Below are 18,873 nucleotides of genomic sequence, written 5' to 3'. Positions count from 1 at the left end.
CATCATATAAATCTCTTAAAAATAGTTTGTAACAATAAAATCTCTGTAAAAACGACTTTAAAAATATATTTAGAAATATAAGTGCTCTAAACACAGCTAAAAATGTTCTTTTCGGTCATAACTTCAAAAAGTATAAAAAATACACTGATAACTCTTGAATAAAAATTATTTCCAATGATAATGGAACAACATCGTTCAAAGTCCTTCGATAAAAGTTTTTTTTACTTTTTCTGGATACTCGAGGTTCTTTTTTTCTTTTACGCTTTGCTATCTTTTTAATTTTTGCTTTTCACATGACTCAGATTTAAAAGCTCTTAAAACTGATATTGGATGTTGCTACGAACTTTCATCATCAACTTGCTTGTATAAAAAGGAATCATTCAGTCAACTGAATTCAAAATATTGTAGAATTATCTGTAGAATATTTGTCTCGGTGACTTATTAGCGTGATGAAATCGACTAGCAGTTTTCGTAACCTTTCGAACATGACCGAAATTCGTCAGATTGTCTTTAGATCACGACGAATGAAAACTGCTTTGACGAATGGAAATTTTCTACTGTGAATAGGCGAAGTAAGACTGATTCGATGGAATGTTTACGATGCAGACTCTAATCACATTCTGAAGACGCCAAATTTAGTTTCTGGAATTGGCGCGTTCAAGGATGCAGCTAAGCTGAGACCGACGACTTGCCTCGTGTCGACAGGATCTATGACTCCATCGTCCCAGAGCCTACCATCAAAGTGATGAGTGTCAAAAACAGTCGGAATCGTGAAATTATTTTACTCGTGAAACTCACCGCGCGCTCGAATAGTACGGACTGCCCTCTTCCTCAAACTGTTTTATCAAAGGACTTTTCAGCTTTTCTTCTTCTTCTTGCGTCCACTCTTTTCCCTCGCGAGCTCTCTGTTCTCGCATGACTTGGGCCAATACTCCCGCAGCTTGTTCACCACCCATTACCGACGTCTTCGAGTTCGGCCATGAGTAAAGGAATCTCGGTGAGTAAGCTCGGCCGCACATTCCTGTCAAACGATCCTTATCAAATTGTGCACAATGCGAGTACATCTGGCAAGTTAAAGCAGAGCGAGCTACCTGCTCGAATATAATGTAACTTCAGTAATTCTAATAAATTATAATCCTCGTGATAATGATTGTTCAGAAATGAGTTGTATTCGAAATTTACCAACTTTCTCGTTTACTGCCTAAGCTGGAAAGGCGTCAGAGTTTAAAAGGAATTTTAACTGCCTAAAAAACCTCGTTTCGACTCAGCTTTTTTAAAATTATTTTGTGAAAAGTTTACCATAATTTCCAGCGCCGTGAGAGCCTCCAATGATGACAGTGATTTTTGGAACTTTGGCGCATGCTACAGCTGTCACCATTTTTGCACCGTTTTTTGCTATTCCACCAGCCTCCGCATCTTTTCCGACCATGAATCCTAAACAGAGGTTCAATGTGAATTCGCTCTTCTGTCGAGCAACTTTTTCATTTCATTCCTTCAGGCTCGAATGAAAATGAAAAGTAAAACTTGATTGTATCAATTACTAGAAAAACTAGTGGAAAGTTAGTCAAGCTGTATCAGCCAGTCGTCATAAAAACACATAAGATGATGTTAATTTTCAACGATTTTGACAAATCAAAAAGAGAGAACAAACCTGTGATGTTTTGGAGGAAAAGCAGTGGAATCTTTCGTTGGGAGCATAATTGCACAAAATGAGCTCCTTTGAGCGCACTTTCGGAAAAGAGAACGCCATTGTTGGCAACAATGCCGACGGGATAGCCGTAGATCCTGGCAAATCCAGTGACCAGAGTATCCCCGTATTCCGCTTTGAATTCACTGAATCTCGATCCGTCGACGACTCGTGCTATTATTTCTTTGACGTCGAACGGTCTTTTGAGATCGGCACCGACTATTCCGTAAATTTCGTCTGCAGGATGCGCCGGCTCTTGGTATTTTTCATCAACAACCACATCCAAGGGTTTTTTCGCATTCAGATTTTTCACGATGCGTCGTGCCAAGTGGAGAGCGTGCTCATCATCCACCGCAGAATGATCGGTGACTCCCGACGTTCTACATACAAACAGGACAAATTCTAAATCAATATGGTAACGCAGAATCTTTTTCAAAATGGTATCGAGTCGACAGAAAATTGTAAAACTATTTTTTGGACACAATTACCGACAGTGAACTACAGCGCCGCCTAAATCTTCGGCACTGACGACCTCGCCGGTCGAGGCCTTGACCAATGGCGGGCCAGCCAAAAAAATGGTCCCTTGATTACGGACTATTATATTCTCGTCAGCCATGGCTGGCACGTAAGCACCTCCGGCTGTGCAGCTTCCCATCACCACTGCTATCTGTGCAATTCCTTCTGCGCTCATGTTTGCCTAGCTCCATAAAAAAAAAAACCATTTTTACCGGTCAAGCGTTTGATGCTTCAAAACAGAAGTAATCTCAACACATTTCCCTTATTATTTTCTCACCTGATTGAAAAATATTCTTCCAAAATGTTCCTTGTCCGGAAAAACATCGGCTTGTCGTGGCAAGTTCGCGCCACCGCTGTCAACCAAGTAGATGCAGGGGAGACGATTTTCCCTCGCTACTTCTTGGGCTCGCAAGTGCTTTTTCACCGTAATCGGATAATAAGTACCACCCTTGACGGTCGCGTCGTTTGCGACCACGAGACAGGTGTTCCTGGATAATAATGATAAGCAGATATTCAACAGACCCGAACATCGACTCGCAGAAACAGTGTCGTAGCTACAGCATTAGTGCTCGTCGTATTTAATGTACAATATTTAAACTTTTTTTTCCTCCCATCGTCATGTCCGCCAAGTTATCGAGATCAACGTTATCTGGGCACAAAAATGATGGGCAGCAAGCAATTGAAAGATTAGAAGAATGAGGAGCGAGAAATTTGTCTCGATAAATATTTCACTCAAAATTCCGAATACTGGTGACGATTATTTTTTAGGGCTGTGCGGATATTCGAATTCACGAGTTATTCGAGACGAAACAAATCGAATTATCCGATTCGAATTGCTTTAATTCGCAAATAATTCGAGTTGCGAACCATCAAACCGAAATATATTCATTCCTTATGAATTTTGAAAAATATCCAACAATTATTTTTAAAAAATTCTTTTCATTTTCCAGTAAATTCTGGGATTTTTTAGTCTTATTTCTATTCATATATTTGTTGGAATATTCATAATACATAGTTCAAAAAAATTCCCACAGTATTGCTGTTTAATACTAATTAAATTAATTGAATAATTTAATTAAATTATTTTAATTTCATAGAATAAATTAATATTTTGAGACTGATTGAAGGAATTACGAGAAAGAGGGTTGAAAATTTTAAAAAATGACCCGTATTAAGTGACATTATGATAATTATAGTCAGAGATATACACTTTTTAAGCAAAAATCGATGACTCCAGAATGGGTGAAGATAACGAGCTAAAAATTTAGCTGAAAACTTCTTCTAACATGTATAGAAACATTAAATAATAAAAAAAAAAAAAAAAAAAAACGAAAAGGGTCACCCTCACAACGTCGTTGAATCTTTTATTAGCGATTAGATGGAAATTTTAATTTATACCTTTTAGGAAATTTGGTTTATCCAAATTTGACAGATTCGATATTGAAACAAATTATTCTCTAATTCATACAACCGAGGAACAAAAATTTTCATCGATATCCATAATTGTGGTTTATTTGGCAATAATAAACAACAATCATTCGAATATTCGGTTTGAGTTTCGAATCGAATATCATTATTCGATTCGATTCGATTCGAACACCATTCGCACACCCCTATTTTTTTTATTTTTTTTTCTTCCTTTTGGTTTTTACTGCAAGTAGATACGACCAGCCAGTCTTGAGACTTTTTATTTCTTCGAGTCAGAGAGGCGACTTTGTTATTACCCCTCGACTCTGCCAAGTCCTGTGATTATGCCACCAGCCGGAACGTCCTCCTTTCCGTACATGTTGAAACCCGCGAGTTGCGAGAACTCGAGGAACGGCGATCCGTCGTCCAGCAGAGCATCTATACGAGCTCGTGGTAGCAACTTGCCCTTGCTCGTGTGTCTCTCTTGAGCCTTGGGACCACCGCCGTCGAGGATTTTTTTTACGGTCGCTTGAAAACGGTCAACGATTTTCCTCATCTCCTGGTAATTTTCCTACAATCATGATGTAAATTACGATTAAAATAATCCAAAAAAATTTTCTGGGCTATACGTATTTCGATCGATTTTCATTGAAAATTAAAAAGTTTTTTGTTCACGTCTCGGATATATGAACGACAAGTTGGATCGTAATCGTGAGAATTTTTTAGTTTTTCAAGTATTTTTGTGAACGAGTGCCCTGCGAAAGGTTCTCACGGACAGTTTAATTTTTTAGAAATTTTGAAAGAGAAAATTTCAGAAAAAAATTAATTTTTGCATTATTTCGAATATTCAAACGTCCATAAGGCTAAAACTCAAGGAAAATACCGACGAATGTCAATTTATCGATTCAATTATTTTGCAAGAGTTTGGCAAAAAATATGGGAGATTAAAAAATCTGTAAGCACTCTCAACATTTTTTTATCGGTGTTATTCTCGCGTTTTCGAGACCCACACGTGCTTCATGTTTTGGCCTAATGTATGCACGGGCTTGCGCGTGGTCGCATCGCACTCGAATATACGAAAGTCGAACACGCTTTCCAACCGCATTGGATACAGAAAGTTTGAATAAGATAAGCATGGTGATGAGCTGGCAAACATATGTGGCTCGACGGCCAAAGGCCACGAATAATCAGCTCTAATATATAATGTATTATACAATTTCAAAGTTTGATTTGAGAAAAATTTAATTCACACTGTAAAAAAATACGAGTCACTTGAGTTTAGAGTTTTTTTTATCAGAGATGGTACGATTGTCGTGTTTCTAGAGCGCGAGTAAAAATCACGAAACAAAAACTTTCGCACTGTGCTTTTTTGTCTCAGTTCAATGATTATTTTGTTTTTGTTATTAGATTAAAGAATAGTACTAAAAACAGGACATCGGCGCACTTTCTAACCTGGTAAACTGGTGAATTATGATCTTGCGGACTGCCGATAACGGAAATTTCGTCATGATAACTTCTCGATATTGTCCGAAAATGTCGTGACAGATGTTTACACCTTCGTAACATCATTTCGTGAGTTAATAATCTATATTTTGATGCTTGATTCTAACTAAAACTGAAACTGGAATAATATTTCTCCTTCTGTGCCGTGGATGATGTTCAGCTTACTGGAAGTAACTCAACAGTCAACAATACTCGACGTCTGAGCGAGTTTTCGATAGCGCAACATTTAGCCTACAGTGTTTTGAACATCGTCGGTCGCTTACCCACCAAGCAGTGACATCTCGTGTCATTATTTGTAAGTTTAAAGTGACGGGCAGCTCTTTTATCAACTGCTCAGATCATGGCAATTCCATTGTTCGCAAAAGTTCATCACTTGACGTTTAACCAACAATTTGAAATTAAAACATACGAATAAAGAATATTGATTTTTTGAAAATGTAACTCGACTCGTCGTAATGATCATTTTTCTTACCTTCAATCTTGTGAATGTTTACTTTTCTGTCGTCCATAATATTAACTTGTTAAACCTGATCGATGGGGAACATTTAAAATTTCAGTTGAATAAAATTAAGAGGTCATAAAAATATTCTGAAATAGTGCGAATAGTGTAGAGTGCGAGCAGTCTTTCCCAAAGCTTCCCCTAAATATATCTGAAAGTCTATAATATGTGAAAAAAAAGCAGCGCGTCAAGATTTTTGTCTGCTCAAAAATTAACTCGAGTCGTTGGTTGTTGTTCTACTTCCCGCAGGATTTTATCCGATCCATTTTTTCTGTCTGCGTCTCAATTCCTTTATATATACTTTATTATTATGTAATTTGAATTTCTTCCCACCATTGATGGCATTGATGTTCCTTGTCGTAGATGGCGTCACTGATCAACGATTCGCCCACTAGTGCGTGTGCGTAAGGTTTTGCCTGCTCGTACGAGGCGAGGTGCGAACGGTACGAATGAATGCGTTGGTTGAGCGTAAACACCAGGACAGTAGTTTGATCATCGTGCTGGCGCTGTCGGACATTGAAACATTGTAGAAAACTTTTTGACATTTTCCACCCAACCGGGTTATTTTATACTCTATAGTGTCCGAACATTCCATCAAACTTGTAGTTTATCGGAACGAAAAAATACTCAGGTAGAAATACGTAACAGAAATCAGTATAAAAATGCCGAACTTGTCAACGATAGCGAATTATCCTTTAAAGGTGAGTGTATTGAGAAATGTCAAACTGTGTGGTTGGATTACAGTAATAATGCGCCGTTCCAATCTACGTACAAATGATATTAGTTGACTCGCTCGTCGCTTTCCACGGTCAAACTGTTGTCATTAAATATTAAAAAGAACCATCCCGACCGCGCAAATATTTTCGCGCGTCAGTGTGTTTTGTTTTTTTTCCGTGTTATTATCACTCCCAGGATCTTACGCACACTTGTTCTTTATGATATTTAAATGTTAATCCGGAAACGCACGTAGCTTCGAAAAATAAATCCTCTGAGATCGTCTTTGCCAGGAGAATTCATACGCTCAAAACGTTGTGGTATGACTGAAATGTATATCTTTTTTTTTTCGTTTCTTTTTTATCCTGAAAGTATTGAAAACTCGTTTTATATTATATAAGTTTATACGAGAAGGAGAAGAGGGAAGCCCGGTTGAAATACGACACTATTTGACCTGTTTGGCGACTTGCACGAGTAAAATCGATTCGCCTCTACCAGAGCCCTGATGCATCAATATTTTTTCAATTTGTGAATCGAATTTGCAGTCCCCTAATTGTTTCACCGGATACTTTTTTTTGAATATTAGACGATTTGTAATCATTTACTTCACGGACAATCATGACAAAGTATTCATTTCCCTCATTTTCAATTCTCCACATTTTATGTGGATCATTTCACATTTCACGATATACAATTGGTTATATGAATTGAACAAGTACGAAAATGATTGTTTTGTGTTTTTCAGGTGATATTTACCATCCACTTGATTCTCACAACATGGTAAGGCCCTTGCGTATCTGAATTTATGGAAAAATCATTTTGCGTGTCTCCAAAGCTTTATGTGTGATATAAATATAGAGGTTTTAATGATTTAACTTTTTTTTTTCATTTGCCCCATCAATTTTACTCAAACTTGAGTATTTTTTCTACATTATTTCTGTGAAAAAAATTTTACTCCAAAGAATTTTGATCCTGGAAACAAAAACTTAAAATTAATAAAGTCTTTTGATGGTTTCAAGGGGCATGCAGGGATTTTGGTGTCCAAAATCTGTGATGTTCTACAATCTTCTGTTCTTCATATGCCTACTGTGGGCTATCCACAATATCGAGTCGGATGAGCCTCTGCAGTTTGTAAGTTTTTATCGATCGGCACCAAAGTAAAAGTTGTTCGGATGGAATTGTCAAAACACAAAAGAGTGTTTTTGCTGTATATTATTTATACGTTTTCTGTGAATTTGCATTTTGTATAAAAATAATTATAATTTATAGTCAATGGAGGTTTATGAAAAATTGTTGTTTAATTAATATTTTTTTTGCTCCAGGCACTTTTCATAAATGTCCTATCGATACTATTCGATGTTGTGACATTGGCAGTCAGTTTCCCAAGCGCCTGTAAGTACTTAAATTTGTTTAAGATGAGAGAATAGCTTATAAAACTTGTCTCTTTTAAGCCGAAGTTTGTGTCCTTGATAATCATTGAATACAGTAAACCGTAGCAAATGATTTAAGTTTTGCTATACGATGACGAATTCTCTTCATCATTCTGCCCCGTTTTCTCTTTGTCTCTCTAACCATGCTGCAGAAGATCTCTGTGTCTGTTTGATCGCACCCAACTATTATCGTAGCAGGTGCATCTGAAAAGTTTAGCGCAGCGATCATGATAATAAACATGCTCGTGCGCTTAGTCACCAGTGGATTTCTATTGAGGATTGGACAAGCTAGAGGTGGAACTCTGGCCACAATATTTCCTCCTGGCCCTGGTATGGGTTAGTATATAAATTCAGTACTTTTCTAATACTCTCCAAAATGCGGACAAGAAGAAAAAGAAATAATTTGTCTATATTTCCATGACAATTGCAGAATTCAGTAGCAGACAGCAGTACGAGGACATATCTTATCCGGTGCCACAAAATTCTGACTTTGCAGGAATCTAGGATGAAGCTCGATACTCGAAGCCGCCAAAGAGCGAGACAGAAGCAAATTCTCTCTCGGGTGTATAGTTATTTATATGTTGTGTTTTTTTTAATTGAAGAGAAAGCGATTATTGAATCTCCACGAATCTCGACGTTGCCATTGCAAAAATGCCATATTTATAAGATAACAAATATTCTCAAATATCAAGTATTTTTCTATTAGGATATTATTGATTTTGAGATTTTCAAAACTGCTCTTTCTGAGATATCTTTCGTAATAGCAACAATGGCCCCAGTACATATCTCGTGTCATACCAGATATTCAATCACACTTGACAAACTTGTTCTATCGAGTGTAGCTCGCAGTTGATGAGAAAGTATTTCGAATGCGTTCCCGGACAAGAAATTTTATTTGAATGGAATTACGGTATTCAACAATTGCATTGACTCTGTAACACTGTTTTAAATTGCATTGACTCTGTAACAAATGTTTTAAAACTCACGATCTGATGAATTTGTTTTTCTGCATGAGAAATGAATTTTCAGGTTATCTGTGAAAGTTTTATCTCTTTAACATCCTATTTACGTCATGATAAAAAATCATGAGAATCGCGAACTACGTATTTAGTGACTGAAATCAATAAAACGTAACTCTAAATGTCTATACAAAGATTTGCACAGTTCGCAGTTTTGATGCACAAAAACTTGGAGAATATTTATGCCGGTTCAGACAAATTCGACGAATTCTTTGAGGTGAGAAACCAAAAGGGTCCGCTACTTGAAAAATGTATTATTTTGACATAATTTTGATAAATTACTGAGGTTTGTAATAGAAATGGAAGACTTCTCAGCTGTTTGTGGATTCGTTTAGTATCGAAATACCGTTCGAAAAATATTGTTTGGGAACATATGTGTGGACCGTGTTTGAGTATCACGCACCTTAGTAACAAGTTGTGAGAAATGTATGATTTGTGAGAAAAGTGTTCAAGATGTTTTTGACTCTCCGTAATAAACGAACAAACTTAATCAGCCCCCGAAAAATCCCAAGTTGTAAAACGATATCTGAAACAATGTGTCTGCATATTTGTATCAACTGATAAAACGAATAAAACGATGACAGGAAAGAATGATTTGACGTAATTGTCTTTGAGGAAACGCAGCGTACGTAATTGAAAAAAAAAAAAAAAAGGCCGAAAGTGGAATTTGAATAATCCCGCGTACGAGGATAGTCGAACGGAATAGAGGGAGCTGAAGCTGACTGAGCACTCGGGCATTTTCTCGGGTGTATGAAGAGGCAATCGGTGAAGATTTGGCATTCAGTAGTGTGCGTGACGTCGGTCGGGTGGCTCCGCACGCGGTTTCACCGCGAAACCCGACTCGCTGGATGTTCGGAAACATGGCGGCCAGCGACGACGAGCCGATGCATCTCTACGAGGTTTTTCAAAACTGCTTCAATAAGATCGCCAACAAGCAGTCCGGTGAGTGGGACGTTAATTGACGGATAATATAAGTGTGGCTTTAACGAATCACGGTTAATCACGTGTGTGTGCGCGTCGGCTGTATTGTGGCAAACCTCGTGACGTTAAACCCCCGTGGGGATCGAGTTAAACGTACTACGGAGGTGCCCCCCGTACCCGAGGAGTAATAGCAATAACTACACAACGAAAAGCAAGTGCGATCGAAGCAGTACTGTACAAAGAGTGATTTTATGTGAAAGAATTAGGAAGAACGAGGAGAAAAAAGAGCGAGAGAAAGAGAGAGGGTGCAAGAAGGAAAGAGGAGGGGTGACGTAGATAGGATAGATGGAGTCGAAAGCGCTTGTGTATATATTTCTTCGGAAAAGCTCATCACTCCCTCTCCTTCGTTCCCATTTCTGTCACAGTGTATTCGGCCAACTTTTTCAAAATCTCGCACGTTCCAAAGCCATTTTCTCAAAGTACTACGCTCGTGTTTTTTTCTCCCCTTCGCAACTCTACCCCCCGAAAATCAGTGAAATCGTAACAATCGAGCATCTGGAAAGATAGTGTAGTGGAATGTTGACCGGCGTGCTGACGCCCTGCGCCAACCTCGCGTCAATCAAGCCCGGTCCCTGAGACACCGTTTTTTTGCTTTTTTTTCTTTCGGAAAAGCATCGCGCTGTTTTGGTTCGCTTGTCAATGTGCCGTACGGTGCTGCCCCTGCGGCGTTTTTCACACATCCCTCCGGGTTGTTTGCTCTCGCTCGCTCGCTCTCTCGCTCGCCCCGTTTACGCTCGTCGTGTCGTTACAATGTGCGCCCGCGCGTTCGCCTTCACGTATTCGTGTTTTATATACCAAAAGCACTGGTGATATGACGAAAAATCATTTTTATTTACCCCGGTCAATGAAAATTCGACGTTTCAACGTGCATGATAAAAAAAACCCACCAATTTTTCAGAGTTCAAAGAACTCTGTCGAAATTCACATTTTTCTCACTCGCTCTACCCTCGCGTTTCACGTGCGTGCCTCGCCTCATTTCTTCATTAGATTTTTTGTACTATACCAGTTTACACATCGCTTTTATTCGACTCGAAAGCACCGCTGGGCTCTCATTTCATCGATGTGAATATACAAACACGAAGCGCCGCGATCACATTGGCAGTGCGTACACCTGCCGTTGTGGATCCTGTGCTATATGGACGTTGCAATGCTCTCGCCGCGCATTGCCACAAGACGTCCAGAGGTTCTCAATCACAATATCGCGTATTTGTCCCTTATCGAGAGCCGGTGTAGCGCGCTTCGATCCCAAGTATTTAAAAGCGAGTAGCGAGCGCGGGAGCTGCCGCACTTATGTACACTCGAATACGAGAGTTTTTAAGGCTTTTCGTTCGTTTCGAATCGGCTTCGTGGCGTTGAGAATAAAGTTTCGATGTGAGGGAGCATTTTTTTCGGTTTTTCAACCTTTCTATTTTGCCTTTCGTTCGAGTTTCCAAAAATTCTACAGTTCGCATATTGAGCTAAAATACTCGTTGGGTCGACTGAACTTTGTTATTTTCGATTTTGTCGAATTAACAGGGGAGCTCAAGAAAATTATGGAGGCAGCACCGTCGATTACGACACTGAAGTTTGCGACGTTTGACTCCAACGGAATTATGTCAAAAAAGCCTCCAATTATTCCAGTAATTCTTCAGTTTTGTTCCCTCGTAGTTTTTCAAGCTGCATATCTCGATATTTCGTGAAATTGAAAATTGGTTAATTCTACAAATGTTTTTTTTTGACATTCATTTCGTTCGACTCGAACGTTGCAAACTTCAGCGTTGTCCTTCCGCCCGATATTGCAAGTTCTTTATCATTTAAGTCTCGTGAATTCCAGAAGAATTTGAGTTCCCTGGGCCGATGGAAGCCTCGAGAACGGTCGCGATATTTAAGGTAGATTTTTACTCCCCAATTAAGGAAAATCACTTCAAATTCGGAATTGTGAGTACATTTTATCAACTTATATCTTTTGGCGAATGAAACTACAGTCGTTTTTATGCATTAAATCGCTTTGGAGAGCGCAAAAGGAAAACACAACGGGAAATGGATCGAGAAAAAAGTGTTAATAAAAAGCCAGAAGGCTGTGACACAGCAATGGGCCAAGCCAGGAAGAAACAAAATGACGAAATAAGCAAATGCGAGGCTGCGAGTGCTCGTTACCAATTTCATTTAATCTTTAACGTAATATTATTGCTAGTGAGACAATCGTCTCGAAATTTTTCCCAAACCTTCGTTATATACTTCATCGTTATTGTGTACGTTTTTCATAAACTTCGTCAGAAGCGTTCATTCGTTATATGCAAAGATAAACGATTTTTTCGCATGGTCCTTACGATTCTGTGTACTTTTCTTCATACTTAAGCTTTGCCTTTGCCTCAGTAACCAATAAGACGAATTCTTTAAAATTTGACACCCGTGTCAGTCGACGAGTCATTGAAACTCTGTCTAAAATTCAAGACTTTTTTAAGAAAATTGTTTCGTGCATGAAATACCTTAACCCTTACTAGTCGCACCTCAAGTTTCTGGCGTAATAGCCACACGGGGTCCAAAGTACCCCACTCACTTTGGGGGACGATAAATAATTGAAAAACTCTAAAAAAAAAAAAAAATAAAATAAAAATACTGCAATATATTTTGAACCTTTAAGAAACGACCATAACGATTTTATTCTATTCGTGTTATTTTTAATATTTAAAAAATGTCAAAGAAAAGAATGCAGGAAAAATGACTTTTTTCACAAAACTTGAGGTAGAAATCGTAATTTTCAATTTGAAAAAAAAAAAAAAAAAAAAAAATCAACTCGTTCTATAAACCTGAGAAATCACGCTTTCAGGTAGTAAAACTAAACTAAACTAACGGGCCCTTTGAAATAATAACGACGAGGCTCTCTTCTCAAAGGTTCGAACTGCACAAGTCCCATTTTCTCGAAATTTCTATTTGGTATAGTCGCTTGAAAAAATCGAATTAGAAAAAGATTTTTCGTCTCAGTTACCTCGTTGGTTGTTTCCGTGGGACGAAAAGAATTTGAAAATCTTTTGGAGAGAAGAGAGAAAAATTTTGAGATCTCAGGAAGCGGGAACGGGCTCGCGAATCGCGATTTGACGTTTCGCGTCTCCTTAAGGCCGCGCGGTGTTTTGATAACCGCGTGATGCTGCTGGTATCCCGTAACGAGAACATGCAGCAAAGCCAGACATAACATTCGTGACTTGGCCCTGGCCCCCCTTTCGCGAGCGGCTCTCGTTTCCCCAAAGAATTACCAAGGGAGTGTCACCGTGATGCACCTGCTTCTCGTTTTCTCTCTCCCCCCGGCCGCCCCTCTCTTTCCCGCTGGTTTGTCCCGACGTCCCATTTTATGTACACTTTTTTGCACCTCCTTCTCCACCGGGAGATTGCACGCGCTTCGGACACCCTCCTCTCACCGCGCTGAACCTTTTCTCCTTGGAAATTATACTCCAGTGACGTCGCGAATCCTCCGTAGAGATGAATGCGAGAAGGAGGCTCGATAAATGGAAAGAGATCGTTTTCAGATCCGCCGCAGGAGCCCGTAAAATGTTCGCATTCGGTGCTCCGTTAGCCTCGCCTTGCGGCGCCTCGCGAGCAGTGCGTTTTCGTGATCGCAGAGATCGAAATGCCTCCGCTGCTCGTGATCCGACCTCAGCATCTGCTGTGCCTCGCTCCGATGTTCTTACGCGCTGACTCTCGTTCAAGTTCCTTGTGTATTCGCTGCACGAGACTCCTCCGTGCTTCTGATTCGAGATTCCGCAAGGGGCCTTCCTTTCATCGTCAAAATATCAATCCCGTTTCTCCAAAACTTTCGTGACGACTTTCCACAGCTCGGGAACCGCCGATCCTTTCGTTTCGGAACGAAAAATCGGGGAGAATCTCGCACGGAGACGTCCACGAGGCTCGAGGGCGCTTGCAGATTTTTCGCTGACAGAATTACCCGGGTTTTAAGAAAATTCCTGCTCCCCATCGAAATTTGTCAAATAAACGACGTCCCGTTGAATTCAGGCTCGAAAATGTCATCGAAAAGGGACTAAAATTGTTTCGAGTCACCCAACTCATTCATGACTTTATAGGAGGAAAATTCAATCCTAACTAAAATTGTAAATACGAAAGTGTTTTTGTTTGTTTGTTTTCCCTTCATGTTTGTCCTCCCTTCACGCCCCAACTAAGCAACGAATCTGCTTGATTTTTGGCACAGAGTTAGTCGAAAGGATGGAGAGTAACAGGCGACTTTTGGTCCTGGAAAAAATTCAAATCCTCAATGGAGATTTACAGAAATATTCGTAAAATTGTTGTTTCTTCGGGTCATGTCAAGCCACGACAATCAGACGACTCGATTTTTGGCATAGAAATAGTTTATAAAAAACGGAGTGACGTTGGCTACAGGCCACGGGAAAACATCATCGTATTTTTGCGGTGCAAAATCGCTCTCTTTTCGATGCTCCAAATTTACACGTGCTGTAGCGGTTTGGGAGGGTGGATCGCGACGATACAATGTTGCCATGCTAAATCATGTTAAAAATATAAAGAATCTCACACCTTGTGCGCGAGAACTTGGATTTAACGCTCAATTATTCGATAACCATGTGGTAAAAAAATTATAAAAAAATTGTATTTGTTAACTCGATGCCGAAGAACGTTATCACGAAATTTGATAAAATTCTGATTATTTTGATTTCGTGATCCACCCTCCTCAATTAACGAAATGGGAGAATTACTGGAATTATTGGAGGCTTTTTTAACATTATTTCGTTGGACGTTGCAAACTTGTACGTCATCGCGAGCAGAGCCGCGGGTAAAAGCCAGTTTTCCTGCGAATTAATATTCATCATCCAAAGTAGGAACTTTTAGCTGAGTATTTAGAAAACGTTGACGTCCTATCTGCAATATTTGCTGTTAAAAAACTGAAAATTTCGCAAAATAATCTCGAACACTGCGTTACAGGAATGAATACTTTTCGTTAACTTGTCCCCGCACTCAAATACATCGCGTTAAACATAACCGCTTAATTATCTCCGTGTGGATTGTGTGGAATGGAGAAAAGAAAAGTTAGCGAACGCAGAAAATGCGAGAAAACACCGTTTCACGTATCCGTCTCGTCCGCGGCAGTGTTCGGTCCACTCCAGCGGTTCTCCGCTCGAGAAGGAAGTACAAGTTTATCAAAAGAGTCGAAATGCGTTCGGCGAAACGAATTTTGGGAGTCGACCGTGTTTTCGGCCCCGAGTATGAGTAGGCGAACGAGTGAATGAGTGATTGCCGCGAGCGCGTGCGTGCGCGTGTACGAATGCTCATGCCGAAGAGTGTGAGAGAGAGAAGCGCGTAGATTTAGGGCCCCGCATGCTCGTCGGGATGGAATCGCGAGCACAAATGTGCAGCCGGGAAGCATCAAAGCGGGCCCGATGGCGCCTGGTACCCCGCAGGGGCACTGATTTTTCGGGCCGGCAGGTGGCACTGTTCCCTCGCTGACGTCATCGGTCCGAAGAGCGATACGGAGCGACAGGATACCGAGGGCAGACGAAATCCCCGCGATCATTAAAAATGGGCGTCGACGCTCCTCGATTTCGCGGATAATCGACAGCGAATTAGTATCACAGCGAAGAGTCGGTGAACGGTCGCCGGCAAAAGAACATGCAAACGAGACGAAGTTGAGGTTTCCAACGTTGGAGTTCAACGAAATGAAGGAAAAAAAGATTTATAATTAATTGTTTTATTTTTTTTTTTTTTTTTTTTTATTTCACGAATTATCGTTGTGGCTTAAAAAATGCCGAATTGGAAATTCGGCAGGGAAGAAAATTGGAGATTTGCCGGAATTATTTGAGGGTTTTTTTAGATCATTTCGTTGGACTCCAACGTTGCAAACTTGCGCGTCGTCAAACGGGCAGGTAACGGATGCAGCTCACCTGTTGATCGAGGCAGCAGGATCGCGGCTTATTGGGTGAATTGCGAAAGAGGGTTGAAAAGTAGAGAGCTTTCCAGTCGACTCGCTCTGCCGTGAGAAACACGTGAATGAAAATGCAGCCCGGGACAAGGAGGATTGGGGAGTGTGGAGCGGCGAGCGGTGGCGCGCGGGCACGATGCTACGGCCGAGGGGTGGTGGCCAAGACCGCCGGACACGTGCGACTCACGTGCCGTGGCACGCGTTTGCGTTTCGCGTCCGCGCTGTCCTCGAACCCTTTCTCTTTCCCTCGCTCGCTCTCTCCCTCTTCCTTCTCTCTTTTTCACCCCTTGCTTTCTCTCACCGAATGTCTGTCGCCGTCGTCGCGGCTATCCTGATCTCTGAGAAAAGTAGCATCGGCCAGGCTCAACTTGGCTTTCTAATGGCGCCCGAGTTTCATCGAGATCTTCCGGAATTCATTAGAGAATCGCGACGTCGAAGGGACGCTGTCAGCGGGATCCTTCGAAACGCGATCATCGCGAATCGAATTATGAATCGGAGATGAAAATTACGACGGTGGAGTTCGCAGCGCTCGAGTCCAACGGAACGGAGGAAAAAAAACATTTTTAATTGGCCGATTATTTATTTCACGAAGTATTCGGTGCAGCTCGAAAAGCTCCGAATTGCAAATTCGGCAGGGAACGAAATTGGAGAGTAACCGAAATTATTGGAGGCTTTTTTGACATTATTTCGTTCGAGTCCAACGTCGTTGCAAACTTCAGCGTCATGATAAATTGCTCTTTTCGATTTCCGAACGGGCGATTGACCAGAAATTCGGAAGACCCGGGAGGGAGTGATTATTGGAAAAGTTATAATTGTTTAAGGGGATGAGTGTGAACGCGCAATCGATCGGGGCCCCTGTCCAAGTGGAAAAAATTGATGAATTTTGGGAGGAGGATTTGAGAGACACTGTCGACGGGCCCCAAAGTTCTACGCCACTGTTCTCCTTTGGGCCCCTTCTAGTGTAACGCAAAGGGGGGCACAAGCAGCGACAGCTGCTGCTTCGTGCGGCCGTCTCCCTTTTCTCTGGTCCCGCGTCTCTCGACCCGTCTTTCTCCTGGTTCCCCCTCGTTCTCGATTCCCCCCCGGGTCCCCCCGGGTGTAAAGCCCGCCGCTCTGGTCCCCTTGCGTCCGGCGTCGTATCCCCACCAGGCTCGCCCGGTCGCGTGGCAGGCAGCAAGCACTCGCTTTCTTCTTCGTTTTATTCTTCTTTTGCTTCTTCTTCTCCTCCTTACTCCTACACATACACGAAATAATAATACTCGCTTGCTCACGTTCCGCTTACTCGAACGGTGCAACAGACGTTACCTTCCCTCCCCGCTTCTTAGCTCTTTTTTAAATTCGCACCCGTACACACACGCACGCGAATATATCTACGGACGAGCGAGCTCCGCGTGCATCGCGACGTTGTTGTGGGCCCGAAGAAAATGCTCTCTTACTTGGCCAAACGAAAGTTTCTCCCTGGGTATTTCGAGCCTTTCGCAATTTCGAGAATAAAAATATCGAAGCCTTGGCCCCCGTGTATTTATTGGCGGCGTTACAACGAGCGCCGCTGCTCCACGGGGACGATCTTGGAGAAAAAACTTCATTTTTAGCCCGTAAACATCGCGGACTCGGTGTCGATTCATTTGCGCGGAGTTGATCGCGCGGATCTTCGTACTTTTTGTCCAATGTCGAGATATTTTGATGGTACGACGAAGATGCGCACGGGGCCGGGGAGTAATAATCGAGGAGCATAAAACAGAGGCTGAAATTGTGATTTCTTTGACGGTTTTTTCGAGCTTCAATAACTGTTGATGTTTATGGCGAGCAGCTGTAGTTGAGCGGGTGTGCCCCAAGCGTCGAAGGCCTTCGCCTTCGAGCTTGGGGAACACGGTCCCTCGGTATCGCAAGGAATAGCGAAGCGCCGTGGAAACGTCAGTCGCCGCGATTCTCACTAATTTTCAGCCCGCCAATCGCGTCGGTACTCGTTCACTGCCGACGGGCCTGCCGCCCTACGAGCACAACGCGGATCTTCCCCTTAAAAAAAACGTTAAACGTTGAATTCCCCTCCGCGTCTTGTTAAATCGGGCTGGGCGAAATTTGGAGAAAACAGCTAGAAAATTGGGCCGGTCACCGGGTATTTTGGTACGTGCTTTTCTCCTTTGGGGAGGAGGGAATTTCGATCGAAACAAATGATCCACGAAACAGGGAGAGCTTCGCCAGGAAATCCATGTTTTGTCTCGGTTGAGCACCCGTGGCTACCTGAGCCCTTCTCAACGTTTTTTCCCCTCTCACTCCCCCCCACCCTCCTTTCTCATTCGACTCCTCCGGTCCTATTCTACCGGTATACGGTGCATGCTATCGCTGCGGCCCTTCGGCCAACCCCCCTGAAGATCTATTGGGGATTTCACGAGGAGGCTAGAAACCGCTCTCGTCTCATGTGAATTTCACTCGTTTTCCCTCGCTCCAACGTTCTTGTTTCCTTCGTGTTCAAACATACGAGGACCCTTCCGGCATATACCTTGCCGAACGGGAGTATACACGACCTGTCTCGGGGCACGACACTTCCAGTCGCGTGGCAATCTGCACTGGCCGCGACCATGTACGAAATCATTTGAGGAAGTTCACGCGAATCTAATGGAAATCGATAATTCCGACTTTCGGAGTTGACATTTCAAAGTATGCTAGAAATATGCAGCGTGCGCTTCTATTCCCGGAATTGTTGTAGGATCTACCGTCCAGTTGTCGAGAAAACAATTAACGAAAATCACACTTTTTGTAGCCTCAATGAAACAGGATCCTCCCCCCACTTTGAAGAGCCGAAAACGCGAATAAGAAAATATAGTTTTTCGATATCGATGATGTCGTGAGAAAGCCTTTTTACCGGTGCGAAGATCACTCGGGAATGGAAAAAGGAAAACACTTGTTCGAAGTTATCGAGTAACAACGACACGAACGGTGAAGGGTTTGACAACACCATGAGCCGACTGGTTTAAAATCTAGATAAATAGAAAATGGGCGTCGTCACATTTGCTTGACGATTTTACTACGAAAGTATTTGAACCGCTGTCGTTGTATTAAAAATAGATCAATCTCGACGAATAATAAGCTGCACACAATTTTCATAATTGCGAGAATAAATTTAAATCGTTTCTTCGATCATGAAAAGAGCAAAAAGTTCACTTGCTTGTTTGAGTCACAAGTAACAACGCGCATGA

General features: G+C 41.7%; 3 protein-coding genes across 16 annotated transcripts in view; 2 read left to right on the top strand and 1 right to left on the bottom strand.

The window, feature by feature from the left end:
* Positions 1 to 40: 40 nt before the first annotated feature.
* On the bottom strand, positions 41 to 6,054 carry Mccc2 (methylcrotonyl-CoA carboxylase subunit 2). Of its 2 annotated transcripts, none has more exons than XM_043423252.1 (8): positions 5,946 to 6,054; positions 3,928 to 4,181; positions 2,481 to 2,691; positions 2,176 to 2,384; positions 1,652 to 2,067; positions 1,300 to 1,434; positions 799 to 1,021; positions 41 to 731 (listed from the first exon to the last, which is right to left on the bottom strand). In XM_043423252.1, the coding sequence occupies exons 1-8, from the start codon at positions 5,955 to 5,957 to the stop codon at positions 614 to 616; spliced, it is 1,578 nt and encodes a 525-aa protein (XP_043279187.1). In that variant the 5' UTR covers positions 5,958 to 6,054; the 3' UTR covers positions 41 to 613. The 2 variants fall into 2 exon arrangements, with proteins under 2 accessions (XP_043279187.1, XP_043279186.1); XM_043423251.1 differs by lacking the exon at positions 5,946 to 6,054 and adding an exon at positions 5,063 to 5,341.
* Positions 6,055 to 6,076: 22 nt separating this feature from the next.
* LOC122413119 (uncharacterized) lies at positions 6,077 to 9,366 on the top strand. The gene is made up of 6 exons (XM_043423254.1): positions 6,077 to 6,313; positions 7,072 to 7,106; positions 7,346 to 7,457; positions 7,649 to 7,718; positions 7,952 to 8,092; positions 8,187 to 9,366. The coding sequence occupies exons 1-6, from the start codon at positions 6,275 to 6,277 to the stop codon at positions 8,258 to 8,260; spliced, it is 471 nt and encodes a 156-aa protein (XP_043279189.1). The 5' UTR covers positions 6,077 to 6,274; the 3' UTR covers positions 8,261 to 9,366.
* A 208-nt stretch (positions 9,367 to 9,574) lies between these two features.
* da (daughterless) overlaps positions 9,575 to 18,873 on the top strand; it is an 85,942-nt gene continuing 76,643 nt past the window's right edge. For all 13 annotated transcript variants that reach the window (XM_043425225.1, XM_043425216.1, XM_043425227.1 and 10 more), the window contains exon 1: positions 9,575 to 9,717. In XM_043425225.1, the coding sequence (XP_043281160.1) occupies positions 9,624 to 9,717 (94 nt within the window). In that variant the 5' untranslated portion in view covers positions 9,575 to 9,623. The remainder of the gene's footprint in view (positions 9,718 to 18,873) is intronic.

This window comes from Venturia canescens, chromosome 7, assembly GCF_019457755.1.
Source record: "Venturia canescens isolate UGA chromosome 7, ASM1945775v1, whole genome shotgun sequence".
Classification (NCBI taxonomy): domain Eukaryota; kingdom Metazoa; phylum Arthropoda; class Insecta; order Hymenoptera; family Ichneumonidae; genus Venturia; species Venturia canescens.
This window is presented reverse-complemented; position numbering and strand designations above follow the sequence as displayed.

Coding starts and splice junctions, on each gene's coding strand:
- LOC122413119 (XM_043423254.1), top strand. CDS start 6,275: ATGCCGAACTTGTCAACGATAGCGAATTATCCTTTAAAG. Junction 6,314..7,071: donor TAGCGAATTATCCTTTAAAG/GTGAGTGTATTG, acceptor TGTGTTTTTCAG/GTGATATTTACCATCCACTT. Junction 7,107..7,345: donor CACTTGATTCTCACAACATG/GTAAGGCCCTTG, acceptor GATGGTTTCAAG/GGGCATGCAGGGATTTTGGT.
- Mccc2 (XM_043423251.1), bottom strand. CDS start 5,179: ATGATGTTACGAAGGTGTAAACATCTGTCACGACATTTTCGGACAATA. Junction 1,435..1,651: donor TTTCCTCCAAAACATCACAG/GTTTGTTCTCTC, acceptor ACCTCTGTTTAG/GATTCATGGTCGGAAAAGAT. Junction 1,022..1,299: donor TCACGGCGCTGGAAATTATG/GTAAACTTTTCA, acceptor ATCGTTTGACAG/GAATGTGCGGCCGAGCTTAC.